Below are 14,133 nucleotides of genomic sequence, written 5' to 3' on the forward strand. Positions count from 1 at the left end.
GCTTGGAAAAGCATTCCAAGAAGACCCCACCAACTCTGACCCACCCTCCCACAGGGTAGGACATTTATCTTCAGCCATGAGGAGAGAGTCCCATTCCAAAGGACTATGGGACTGAAGTTACACTGAATGCATTATAAATTCTGAGAAGTAAACAGAGAGCATTAAAGACTGTGAAATGATCAAGATATATCAGGGTTTAAAGATTAAAATATTAATATTTTAGTAAAAGCAAAAAAGACTTTTGTACCATTGAAAATAAAAACTTTAGGGGCAGCTGGGTTGCACAGTGGATAGAGCACTGGCCCTGGAGTCAGGAGTACCTGAGTTCAAATCTGGCCTCAGACACTTAATAATTACCTAGCTGTGTGGTCTTGGGCAAGTCACTTAACCCATTGCTTTGCAAAAAAAAAAAAAGAAAATAAAAGTTTTAAAATTGGGTATTTCACCTTTATTTCCTTTTTGGTGTATTTTTTGTGTGAGTTTCATAATGTAACATTAAAACAGTTGTGTTTTTGTTGTTCAGTTGTTTTTTTTAAGTCCTGTTCAGCTCTCTGTGAGTTTGGAGTTTTCTTGGCAAAGCTACTAAAGTGGTTTTGCCATTTTCTTCTCCAGCTCATTTTACAGATGAGGAAAGGAAGGTAATCAGGGTTAAGTGACTTGCCCAGATAAGTGTCAGAGTTTGGTTTTAAATTCAGAAAGATGAGTATTCCTGACTCCAGATCCGGAATTTTTTTTTTCTTCTAATCGAGGGGTACTGTCAAAGTAGTTGGAGAGCACTGGTCTAGGACATGGATAATTTAGATGATTTGTCCATGGTCACAGAAATAGCATGCGTCAGGGATCGGTCAGCTCTAGTTCAAGGTGCTTCTCAGCAGCCCCTTACATTGAGCTGACATCTGCATCCTTGCAGATTAAACCTACTACTACTTCTAGTCCTCCCTCCCTCCTTCTCCAAAACAATACAAAATGGAAAGCTGTTTTTCAAAATCCAAATTTCCTAGAAGGAGCATGGCATTGATCGACATCTCCTGCCTTTATTATTCCATTCTGCTGTTGGAGAGAAGACACTCAATATTTCTGGCTGTGACATTTTTCCTCTATCATGCAAAGGACCTGTCAAATCCCTTTGAAATCCCATGGAAGGCTACCTCCTTTGAGCCCTAGAACAGGAGGCCACTTTGCAGCCAAGACGCTCTCTTCTCCCTCCTATTCCACGGAGGACGCTGGAGGCTACCAGAGAACTCATGCCCGGGCACCTTCTAGGGCGATGGCATGTCACTCCTGGTTTAATGACCCCCAGGAGAGTTGCATCAAGTGGATGCAATACCTGAATTTGCCACCAGATGTCACCACAGGGGAGCTACGCGCCTGGGCCTTGGTAGTAAGTCTGCATCGATGCTTTGTAAGGGCCGCAGTACCCGCACTGGCCACTAGATGCCCCCGGCGGCCGAGTTACTCTTGCGGTCCTCTCCCGCTGCTTCTCCATCTCCACCTCTGGCATCGTTTGTGGCAGAGGAAGCTCTGCTGCAAGGTCAAGAGGAAAAGGCTCCAGAAGGAAGCAGGGGAGAGAAGGAAGGGGAAGAGGAAGCCAGAAGGCAGGGGGATGGTGGCCAGCAACCTCCAGGACCTGTCTCCTGGTCCCCGGCCGGCCGCCTCCTGGGGTCTGCGGGGGCATCCCACCGTATCCCCAGGGAGCACTGTGGAACAGACATGGGGATTCCAGACTTTCTCTACATGAGCTGGACCCTGTCTCTCAGCAGCACACCCCCTCTCCCCCAAGCATTCTTGTCGACCTCTGACCCTCTTCTCTAGGATGACTTTTCAGTTTAACATCACAAAACAGAGTTGGTCTGGGCTGATGGGAAGAAGAATGATTTTGGAAATTTTGACAAAATATGTAAAACGGTTTTTACAGCTTAGGGGCAATTAGAGCCAACCATTTTTTTTGAATTGTTTGTGTGTGTGTGTGTGTGTGTGTGTGTGTGCTCTATTTCCATACATGTTGTCTAAATCTATCTCAAATAAGTTGGCATGTATACATATGATTTGATATCAAGACCACCTCTGAAGAGAGAAAAAAGACAGCAAAGCTAAGGGAGGAGCAAAAACGTTCCAGAGCATCAAGAGATTGGGTATTGTTGGTTTTCTCCTCTTTCCAAGAAGGATTGTTTTGTTGTTCAGTTGAGTCTGATCTGTGACTCCATAGACCATAACAAACCAATAGTGTCCATGGAGTTTTTTTGGCAAAGATACTGGAATAGTTTACCATTTCCATCTTCCAGTCTTGCCTAGGAGCATACAGCTAGTAAGTTTCTGAGGCTGGATTTGAACTCAGGTCTTACTACTTCCAACCCCAGTACTATGCCCACCAAGCCACCCAACTGTCTTCAAGAGGGGTGCTAGATTAGAATTTCCTCTCTTCCCACATCCTATCCTCCGATAAGCTGATCCGGAGTACAAAACAAAAGCACCGCCTTGGTCAATAACCCTGAAAGGAGGGAGGCTTGTCCAAGATTGGTGTCTTTCCCTCCTTCGATTGTACAAAAAAGTATCACGGGGCAGATAAGTGGGGCAGTGGAAAGAGCACTAGTCCTTGAGTTAGCAGGACCTGAGTTCAAATCGGACCTTAGACACTTAATAATTACCTAGCTGCATGGCCTTGGGCATGTCACTTAACCCCATTGTCTTACAAAAACAAAAAAAAGTTATGGGACTTGAAGAGAAAACAAGGGTATCACAAATAGTGAACTGAGTAAACCCTTTCATTAATGCAAATTTCTCAATCAGAAAAATTATACCGATTTGAGTATACCAGGAAATACACAAGAGAGGGGATAAGAATATTAAATGACTACTTTAAAGGTTTATTGAGACACTACTCAAATGAAATACTGTATGTGAAGCACATTTCCAAACATTGAGTATTTAAGTATGTAAATGCCAGATTTTGCTGTGAAAAGGGAAGGATTGCCCAATCCAAAAAAGCATGCACAATATATTCTTTCCCTTAAATAAAAACGTGAAGACTTGGTAAATCTCCTTCCAAAAATATGTGAAGGTGGTACTCTGTTTCCAAGATTCACAGCATGCCCAGGTCTCTGGGCAGTTTCCTGTCCATTTGATACATATTGATGAAAACCTTTTTAATTAATCAATGAGCCAGAACTAAGTATTCCATAGAAAAAGACTCCAACAGGTGAAATCATTCTGTCTTGCCTGGTGATGAGGGAGGCAGCACTGTTGTAGGCCTCTGGGGTGGGGAGGGCTGTGTGGCTTTTCCCTGATCAGAACATTTTTTCCCATTACTCTTTGTGGGTGGCCCTCAAGTCATATAGAATTATTGTGAATCATATGATAGAGAGATCATTTTTGTTGTTTGTTGTTTCCTATTGTTAGAATCATGTCACGATCAACATTTTCTATTGCTGCTTTATTCACTTATAGAAATATAACACCATTGCTTGTTAACAGGCTCCCGGGAGAGGGGCTGAGGTGCAAACTCCCTCTCTCCAAGGATGCCCCCAGTTCTTTGAACTCAGACTGGGTTCAGTGATGAGGGAGAGGATATATGCAATCCTTCTGGGGAAAATCATTTGCTATAGTGGCTAAATGTAGATGGCCTTTATTTCTCACAAGAACTCTTTAAGTGGACATTCTGGTTAGGAAGAAGAGAGTGTGAGTGCAGAAGATGTCTCCTTAGTCCCAACCTACCTGTTTCTGTCCCTGGGACATAGTCAGAGAGGGATACTAGAGGACCACCTGGTGGACTCTCTCTCTCTCTCTCTCTCTCTCTCTCTCTCTCTCTCTCTCTTTTTGCAAGGCAATGAATAAGGTCACACAGCTAGGAAATTAAAGTGTCTGAGACTAGATTTGAACTCAGGTCCTTCTGACTCCAGGGTGACTCCACCTAGCTGCCCCCCTGGTGGATTGTTTTTGACATCCCAAAGATTCATGCTTTTCAACCCAGCTCTGAAATTCTGTTCTGAAATCTCTTCCATCTCTGACCTTTCGTCTTTCCAGCTCTGCAATCCAGACCCACCAGGAAAGGATAGGAGGACTTAGACTTTGAGGGACTTCAGAGCATGAAGACCAATGTCCATCTGTGGACTTTGAATCCCTAGAAAGCAAGGCTTCTTAGCCCTCTCCTGTGTTCCCACAGCCAATGGGTAAGACATTATTGAATAATGGAGAGCACTGGATAGTGAATCATTGATTGATGGATGCTTTTCCTTCCTTCTTGAAGAAGATTGTGACATCAGGGAGGTGATGATATGATGAGCAAGTGAATTGGATTTAAGTGAGAGAATGCTGTGCTGCGTCACCAGTCTCATTTTCTCCTGATTCAGTGGCCAGTTGCAAGGCAAGCAGGGTTAAGTAAATTGCCCAAGGTCACACAACTAGCGTCAAGTGTCTGAGGTTGAATTTGAACTCAGGTTCTCGACTCCATTATATCACCTAGACCTAGGTTCAAATCCTTCCTCTTTCGTTAAGGCCCTTAGGCAAACTTCTTTCCCCCTATAATGCTCAGGAAAAGGGGAAAGAAGAGGTAATAGGAAACTATATAGTGCCTACTGTTTGCCAGGAATTCTGCTAAGAGGTTTTTCCAAATACTTTCTCATTTGATCCTCACAACAGGCAGTTAGCTATCTCATGTGAGTTCAATGTCAACTGTTTACAAGGCACGAAGACAGGTGTCAGAACTTACAAAGACAAATCCAAAAAAACCCCTCCATATTTTCATCTGTAAAATGAATGTCTAAGGTTCCTTGCAGTTCTGTTTTCATGTGCTTGAAAATGTCCCCCTAGGCGAGTCTCTATTTAGAATTTCAGAAAGGGCCAGATTGAGGTTTTAGGCAAAAGGCCAGACCCACCAGGGAAGTGACTCTCCCTGAGTGTGACCCATGGGGTATGACTTCATCTCTAGACCCAATTTCTTGGGGGAAGGGGTCCCTGCCAGGCTCACTGAATCACCCCTGAGCCAGAAAAACACTGGCAAAAAAAATAGTGGTGCCTGGCTTTGCTGAGGCGCTGAGGGATTGACAAAAACATTAAAGCTAGCATTTTTTTAAGGGAGTAATTTTATTGACTTTTGATCTTCCTCTTTTCAATCCCCTCCTTCTTCCCTTTTTGGGGTTTTTTTTTGTTATAAGGAGTGACTTTTCTGGAAGGAGATGGGGAAATCTGGGGATGTGGAAACAATAAAAAAAAACTCAAATTGTCTATTCCCCTCAAAGAAGGCATGGTACCTTGAAGGTGCCCCAACGTCACCAAGTGGAACTTCAGTCTCCATTGGTTACTACTCAGCTAAGTCCAGATTTTGGTGATCTCTCTCAGGCTGCTTCCCTGGCCCTCTCCCTTCCCCGTTCTAGGAAAAGACCTTTCCTCACCCCAGTATTTGCCTTTTTCCCCAGGACCGTGCTGAGAAGGTTGGCAAGGTTGAGGCTGGAAGGCTGGGGGAGCAGGACTAAGGTCTAGAGGAGACCAGTGTTTATTGTGAGAGCAAACTCTGGGAAACTTGTCACAATCTGGGGCCCCAAAGTCACAGCAGGAAGGGGTCATCTACTAGAAGGAATGGGGGCTTCCGAAGGCAACCCAAGAAATCTGTCATAGTGCAGGGAAGGGTTTGGGATGGCATTGCCTTTCCTCTGGGAAGGCTGGAGAAGGGAAACTGGGGATCAGAGTCTTCAACCATTCCTCTTTCTTTATGATTCAGTATGTTTACCTATCAGTGAGTCAGGTCAGGTAGAAATTGGTGAGTCCTTAGAATACAGAACAGGAAATGGCAGAGCTGAAAGGGCCTAAATAACATGAAAGATGACATTCTGTGTTCAGAACAGAAGTTGTCAGGGGTAGGAGTGAACTTCTCATTGGAAATGCCAAAGGTGGCAGGGTCCTTTGAACCTGGAGTATTAGAGGTGCCAGGACCCTAGGAATTTAGAATGTCAAAAGTTGGAGGACCTTTAGAACCAAGAAGTTGAGAGGAAGCTTAGAACTGGAAATGTCGGGGCAGCTAGGTGGAGCAGTGTAGCACCGGCCCTGGAGTCAGGAGCACCTGGGTTCAAATCCGGTCTCAGACACTTGATAATTACCTAGCTGTGTGGCCTTGGGCAAGCCACTTAACCCTGTTTGCCTTGCAAAAACCTAAAAAAAAAAGAACTGGAAATGTCAATGGGAAGAGGACCTTTTGAACCTAAAATATCAGAAGGGAAGGATAGTTAGAATCTGGATTATCAAGATGGGAGGGCCCTTAGAACCTGATATATCAGAGCTAGGAGTGACCTTAAAATATAAAATGTCAGAGTTGGGAAATCTTTTTTAGATCTTAGAACACAGACCACATGAAGGCAGGCCCCACAGAGAGACAACAGAAGATTATATACCTCTTCATAGACCCTTGGTTTCAGGATCAGGTGTCAAAGTAGAACTATTGCCTGTGGTGCCAGTCGGGGCTGACTCCTCACTCAGAGCCCTCTCTAGAGCAGCTGGCAGGGACCTGAACAGTCTCTCCCTGAAGTCCCGGCCAATGAAGACATAGAGCAAAGGGTTGAGGCAACTGTTGACAAAAGCTAGGGAGGAGGAGAGAGGACTCAGGTAAGGAAGAACCTCTTCAAGGTGTGGATGCTTGTAGATAGAAGCTTCTATCATGCCCATCACATGGAAAGGGAACCAGCAGAGGAAGAAGGCGGCCACCACAGCGGTGAGTATTTTGAAGGGTCGACTGGACTTGACCTTCTTCATTCCACTCCAGAGTCTGACTGTGATGAGGCCGTAGCAGACAGTGATGATGAGGAATGGAATCACAAAACCAAAGATGAAACGAGTGAGCACCAGGGTCCAGTGGCGGCTTTCATAAAGGAAGTAATCCTCTTCATCTTCTACCTCATCCCAGGGGTCAAGTTCAGAGTAACAAAAGGTGATTCCATCTTTTGTGGTCTCGGTGGTTCTGAAGATGACCGATGGGATAGAGAAGGCTAGGGCAAAAGTCCAGGCCCCTGCAGCTCCCAGGGCTGCCCGAGGAGGTGTGCGGTGATTCCTGGTCCATAATGGCCAGAGGATAGAGACACAGCGGTCAAGAGAGATGAGGGTCAGCAGGAAGACACTGGCAAACATATTAATGTTAGCCAGGGAGCTAATTAGTTTGCAGAGGAACCAACCAAAGGGCCAGTGGGGCTGCAGGATCGTACTAATGATGAGGAATGGCAGGAAGGCAGTGAAGATGAAGTCTGCTGAAGCCAGGTTGAGGAACAGAACAGTGGTGACTGTGCGAATCATTCGGAAGCCTGCCACCCAGATCACCAGCCCATTGCCAATTATGCCCAGGACAAAGGCTAAGCAGTAGATGATGAGAGAAGTGATCCAGAAGACCTGGTGGATGGCAGATCGGGGTGACTCAGTGTAGTAGTCAGTGGCATCTGAAGTGTTTAGAGGGAGCACTGAAGAGTTCTCCATCATAATCACACCTAGAACACATCAATAACCATTAGCTTGTCAACCTCTTGAGGGCAGGGACTGGCTTTACTTTTCCTCCCCCTACCCCCTTCACTAAACACAGTGACCGGTACAAAGCAAATGAGTCTGCTGACTGGAACTGACCATAGATTTCCTTCAAGGTTTCCAGCCACTCAATCTGATACTTTCCCTGGTCTGACCAATACCCCTTCTGGTCACTTTCCCCAAGAGAATCTTCCCTTTTAACCATGACTAATGCTGTCCAGACCCCTCCTCCTGTAGATTCTGGGGTTCACTCATTTCAATATTTACAACAGATTTCCCCCCAAAGCTTCCTAAGTATAATATTGAGTCCTGGCTACTGGTGTGGTGAGAATCCTTTCCCTGACTCTCATTATTCTCATTTGTGTCCTGAGAGAGGGTTGGATTTAATGGTCTTCAAGGTGTCTAGGGTCTTTGTTTCTCTGATCTAAATTAAGAAATTTGGGGATTTCCTAAGACATCAGAACTGGAAATTCCCTTTGAGAGTAGAACAGGTGGTCAATCAATAAAGATTGTTTAATCACCAGCTAAGTATTGGGGATACCAAAAAAGGGCAAAAGACAAACCCTGGCCTCCAGGAGCTTACAAAATGCAGAGTGAGTTATAGACAGGATATTTAGGAAATAATGAACAGAATGAAGAGGTGCTGAGGAAGCTTTTCAGGAAAGGATGGGATTTTACTTGAGACTTGAGGGAAACCAAAGAGATCAATAGGCAGAGTTGTGGAGAGTGTTCCAGTCGCAGGAGAGAATTAGAGAGAATGCCTGAAGCTGAGAGATAGAAGGTCTTGTTCATGTAACAAGTCACTGGATCAAAGATGTAAAGATTGGAAAGGTAGTAGGGGACTAGGTAATGAAAGAAACCAAACAACATTTGGTATATTTGATCCTGGAGGTAATAGGAAACTACTGGAATTTCTTGAATGGGTGTGTGTGTGTGTGTGTGTGTGTGTGTGTGTGTGTGTGTGTGTGTGTGTGTATGAGAGATAGAGAGAACCAGAGACAGAGAGGCAGAGAGAGAGACAGGGCATAGGACTTGAGCTTTAGGAAAATCATCCATGGTTGAATGAAGGATGAATTGCAGTAGGGAGAACCTTGAGGCAGGCCAATCCATCAGTAGCTATTGGATTTGGGTGGGGGGGAGTGTGTGTGAGAAGTTGAAGGCCTGTTAGGGTGGAGACAGTGTCAGGAGGAAGAAGGGGAAGTATGCAAATGGTTAGGTCTTATCAACTGGATGGAACATAAGAGATAAGGAAATTTAGAGAAACTTGGATGGTTTCACATATCAAGTAGCTTAGTCAATTGTGATTTGCCCACTATGTCAAAGTAGAAGCAGATAAAATACCCCTTCTGGTCCTTCTTCCCTAATTCCCTCTCACATTAGTTGGTCAGATGGAGAGAGAGAAAGAGGCAGAGAGAAGGAGGAGGGAACAATAGAGATGAAAGCAGAGAGACAAAGGTTTTAGGAGTAATTCTGATGGGTTGGCTTTTTAGTGTTGTTCCTTCAGAGCCCCCATTAGTGTGTTTTCAACTGATAATCAGCCAGGCTTAATAGTTTCTTAGAAAAGGTTTTTAGTAAGATGAAATAGGAAGAACAGTAGTTACCACTCCTCCCCTTTCAAATCTGGGGTACATTTCCCAGTAAATAAAGGACAAGATAAATCGGCAATGGCCATAGATTTAAGGTACAAAGGTAGTACACCAAATTTGTAGGAAATATTTGTATTCTTAGTTACCACTGGATGTTCTTTTGATAAACAGGAACAAATTTCCCCCAGTGTCAGCTCTCTGCTGGGCTCAGACCAAAGGAAACCCCAGTATAATCTGTAGCTGATACTTCTTTCTAGCACTAGCAGCTCTGCTACTTGAAGTTTTCTTGTTTATTCCCTATCAACCAGTGACTATATTTAAATATATTTAACATATTCAACAATTGTCTGTCTTGTCAACACCCCCTTCACTGCATTTCCAGCATCAACCCTAAATACTCCTCGTATACAGTCTCTACCCTTGTTCAGGACACTTAGGATACTAGTTCTGGTCTCTACCTCTAGCCTAAACTATTGAAATAATCTCATCACAGTTCTTCCATCTCCAGGTTCCCCCTTTCCAAGCCATCCTCCATAGAGCTTCTTACAGTAATGGTCCAAAAACACAATTTTTGTCCTACTCAAACATTTTCAGTAGTTCCTTTACTGCCTTTAGGATAAAATACAAAATTCTCATAGTGATATTTAAAACCCTCCAAGATCTGGTCCCTACCTACCTTCCAAGCTTTTGGAATGACTTTATATTAAATCATATTTACTTTTCCACACCAGGCTGTCTGCCCTCTGCTTCTCGTTTTCATCTCCTTCCCAATAGAACCTTGGACTCCATGGATGGAACACTGGGTTCTGCGAAGCAAGTTTTGCCTTATTTTCACTGGAACCAGCCTTTACACTACTTATTGGTCATCTGCACACCATAGAATTCTCCTTTTGCAGCTCTCTACTTCCTGTTATGTGTTGGTTTCCTATTTCAAAAGAGGTTTTTGAGGTTAAGGGATATTTTGCTGTTTGCATTTCAGGCCCCAGTTCTTAACTTAGTGTTTGCTTAAAAATGTTTTCTGTCTGTCTCTCAATCACTCTTTTCCTCTTACTTTCTTCTCTTTTCTCTTTTCCTTCCTTCCTTCTTTCTTCTTTTCTTCTTTCCATCCTTTCCCTCCCTCTCTCCCTCTCTTTAGCTCTCTTTTTGTCCATTTTCATTTCTATTGCTCCATCTGCTCTCTTTGTCTCTTTCTTTCTCTCCATCTTACTTTCTGTTTCTCTATTTTTGTCTCTCTCCATTTATCTATCTAATCTATGTTCCAAGATTCTTCCAATTCTGAAGATTAGATATCCTGTGTTCTAGTCCCTTTTAGACCTAATCTGTAGTGTATTTTTCCTTCAGGAGATATCAATGCTATGCAGCCATCCACTCCATTTCACTGCAGAGGAGAAAAAGACATTGAAATGGTGCTGGCCCTTAACATGCTTACATGCTATGGGAAGAATTCAATACATGTACAATATTAAGTCAATAAGCAAGAAGCATTTTAAGTCAATAAGTGCCTACTATGTGTCTATGCTAAAAATTGAGTAAGGAAATAAAATGTAATATGGATTCATTTTAAAGAAAGAGAGAATACTAATAACAGGATGTGGGGAAGATAGCGAAATACCCTGATGTGGAAGGTGGCACCTGCATTGGTCCTTGAAGAGAGCTGAGGATGTTATAAGATAAAGGTGAGTAGAGACAGCATTGCAGACTCAGAGGATTATTTGAACAAAGATCTGGAGATGAGATGCAGGATATGGAGAACAGCTTACAGACCAGTTTGTAATGGTGAGTTCAAGAAGAGGGATAGGATTGGAAAAGTTAGATGTGAGGCAGATGGTCTTGGCCTCTAAATGTAGGCTGAGAATTTTGTACTTTATTTTACAGGTACTAGGGAGCCACTGAAGATTTTCGAGTAATGTAGTGAAAAAAATTCTTTGTTTTAGGACTATGAACTGGGCAGTCATTTGGATAAATTGGAAAGTGGAGCCAGGGAGGCTATTGCAATAGTTCAGGTCAGAAGCATTGAGGACTAGATAAAGGTCTGAACAAGGGGTGGGGTATGGGGAGGCTGGGTAAATAGAAAGAATAGTGTCAAAAGCTGTCATTGTTGTGGAAAGTCAACAGAACTGAGAATCCAGTTGAATATAATAGTAGTTGAGGGTCAGGGAAAGAAACTCTGTGGTATCAATAGAAATGGGGAAATTTGATTTAGAGGGAAATATAGCATTCTGTTTCTGAGCTTGAGAAGTCTATTAGATGGTTTGTCAGGGATATATAGCAGGCAGTTTGAGAACATTGAATTGAAGTTCTGAAGAGATGTTAGGGCTGAATATCAATGTTTGGGAATCATCTAAAGTGATAATTACTGTCTTAGAAGTTGATAAGAGAAACAAGTAAGAGGCTGGAGAGAGGAGAAGAAAAGGAGGAGGAGGAGGAGGAGGAGGAGGAGGAGGAGGAGAAGAAGAAGAAGAAGAAGAAGAAGAAGAAGAAGGAGGAGGAGGAGGAGGAGGAGGAGGAGGAGGAGGAGGAGGAGGAGGAGGAGGAGGAGGAGGAGGAAGGAAGGAAAAGGGGAGGGGGAAGGGGAAGGAGGAGGAGGAGGCAAAGGAGGAGAAGAAAAGAAGGAGGAGAAGAAGGAGAAGAAGAAGGAGAAGGAGAAGGAGAAGGAAAAGAGGGAGAAGAAGGAGAAAGAAGAAAGAAGAAGAGAGAGGAAGAAGAAGGAGGAGATACAAAACAGAGTTTTGAGGCATATCCATAGAATAGGAATATGATGTAGCAAAAGATACAGAGAAGGAGAAATCACAGTGATAAAAGGAGAAGCAACAGAGAGAAACTCTAACCTGGATTCTATGTTCTAGGCAGGCCCCTCCCAACTCTGACATTATATGTTTTAACGTTTTATCCTGCTCAAATCTGGAAATGATTGTCCAAAGACTTTTCAAGTTATATATGGTCTTCTTAGCTCTTAAACTTTATATCCTAAGGAAAACCTGGGTTTGAACTCTGCTAGTTGTGAGACTCTGGGCAAGTCATTTCAACTCTCTAAGGCTCACTTAAGAGTGTGTGTGTGTGTGTGTGTGTGTGTGTGTGTGTGTGTGTGTATGTGTGTGTATGTGTGTATGTAGATGGATTCAGTGACCTCTAAGTGAGGAGAGGAGAGTCATTTGCTGATCTCTAGAGTGTCTACAAGTTGGGGAAAGAGACCCAGAACACACTTTCTCTTCTCTCCTACAGCCACCCCCTCTCCTCTTGGAGAGTTGGATATTCAGATTCTTCTTTAGTCTCCCCTCCACCGACTCCCCCCATCCAGGTGCCCAGACTCACCGTGTGCATCGATGCCTCACTGATCTCTGGGCTCCTCTGGGAGTTGATTCAGCCCTCAGTTAAAGGACAAGGAGGGAGTAACTGGGATTGATCCACAATTGCATAATTTGTGGTCAAGACAGCACATAATCCCCATCAGGGCAACTTTCTGGTTATGAGTAGGAGGTGGAAGAACTCAGCTCATCACACTTCCTCCTGGCAGACTGTCAGATTCAGTTCCTAACCCAGAGGCCCCTGACCCCTCTCAGGAATCCAGGTCTCCATCTCCCGTCACTGTCTCCTTTGGCCATCCAGAGACATGCATAGGGATGTAGGGCACAGAAAGAGAAGGAAAGGGAGACTGAGACCTTTCCCCAGCTTGTGTTCCTAGACTCTCTCCCCTAGGTGTTCCCTGGGCAGAGGCCCCTTCTCCCATCCCCCTCTAAGGATCTTTTCCCCTCCCTTCACCAACATTGGATTTTTTGGGAACACTGAGGTTTTTGTTTCAAATGAGCAAGTGACTGGAATGTTTACTAGGGAGAAGTGACCAGAGAAAAACAGGGAGATAGGGAGGAGTAAGAAAAAGACCCAGAGAAACTGAGAAATAGGGAAATCTTGAGACAGAGAAACGGAGGTAAAGAAAGATGAGAGATTCAGAAGAGATAGAGAAAAAACAGCAATGTATACACGTGGTGACAGAGCTGTGCACATCCCTAGGTCTGAGTCTATACCCATCTTCAATTCAGACCCGTACTACCCTGGTTAACTTTATCCTGATACTAGAACAGGACCTAGAAGAGGGGGGTGTCAGGACATCTGAGATCCTGAGGAATAAGACCAAGAGTTCAGGATGTCTGGGTCCCTGTGACAGTAGATACATGTAGTTTTGAGAGTGGTGAAGGCTCTGGGGTTTTTATTTGGCATATGATAAAAAATCGTGGGGAGATAACCCTGGATGTGGGAAAGGAAGGAGGAGGAAGAGGACTGAGTTGTGGCTCCAGCTGACCCAGGGAATTAGTTCCTTAATTTGTCTGTCTGACCTCCTGATGTTACCTCATTATACCCCATACCTTCCCTTCCCATTGAAGCAACTTGCCTACCTCCACCCATTCAGTACTTCCTGCAGGCAGGAGATGGACCCACAGGAATAGAGACACAAAGAAATAAGGCAGAGGGATAGAGGCAACAGAGAGGGACAGAGACAGGACAGAGAGGAGACATCAAGATATTTATAGTGAGCAATATAGAGGACACAGAGAAGAAGACAAAGGGAAAGAGAGATGGGGAGAGAAGAGAAGAGGAGAGAAAAAAGAAGAGAGAGACAGAAGAAGAGAAGAGGACAATGAAAAGAGAGAGACAGAGGACAAAGAAGACAGACAGACAGAGAGAACAGAGAAGAGAGAGAGAAGAGGAAAGGAGAGGAAAAAGAAGAGAGAGACACACAGAGGCAGACAGAGAGACAGAGGGAGGAAGAGAAGAGGACAAAGAAGAGAGACAGGGAGGACAAAGAATAGAGAGAGAGAGAGAGAGAGAGAGAGAGAGAGAGAGAGAGAGAGAGAGAGGACAGAGGAGAGAGAGAAGAGGAAAGGAGATGAAAAGGAAAAGAGAGAGACACACACCTACAGAGGCAGACATACAGACAGACAGAGACAGAGGACAAACGAGAGAGGACAATGAAGAGCCAGAGAGTCAGAGAAAAAGATGGAAAGAATGAGAGAGAGAGAAGAAAAGAGGAGAGGAGAGGAAAAAGAAGAGACCGAGA

At 44.1% G+C, this 14,133-nt stretch overlaps 1 protein-coding gene across 3 annotated transcripts; it reads right to left on the reverse strand.

The window, feature by feature from the left end:
- Positions 1-1,347: 1,347 nt before the first annotated feature.
- Positions 1,348-12,536, reverse strand: LOC141509718 (formyl peptide receptor 2-like). Of its 3 annotated transcripts, none has more exons than XM_074219452.1 (2): positions 12,393-12,536; positions 1,348-7,460 (listed from the first exon to the last, which is right to left on the reverse strand). In XM_074219452.1, exon 2 carries the CDS (start codon positions 7,450-7,452, stop codon positions 6,385-6,387), a length of 1,068 nt encoding a protein of 355 aa, XP_074075553.1. In that variant the 5' UTR covers positions 7,453-7,460; positions 12,393-12,536; the 3' UTR covers positions 1,348-6,384. The 3 variants fall into 3 exon arrangements, with proteins under 3 accessions (XP_074075553.1, XP_074075556.1, XP_074075554.1); XM_074219455.1 differs by lacking the exon at positions 12,393-12,536 and adding an exon at positions 9,799-9,977; XM_074219453.1 differs by lacking the exon at positions 12,393-12,536 and adding an exon at positions 9,757-9,977.
- Between the last annotated feature and the right edge of the window lie 1,597 nt (positions 12,537-14,133).

Source organism: Macrotis lagotis, chromosome 1 (assembly GCF_037893015.1).
Source record: "Macrotis lagotis isolate mMagLag1 chromosome 1, bilby.v1.9.chrom.fasta, whole genome shotgun sequence".
Taxonomy (NCBI): domain Eukaryota; kingdom Metazoa; phylum Chordata; class Mammalia; order Peramelemorphia; family Peramelidae; genus Macrotis; species Macrotis lagotis.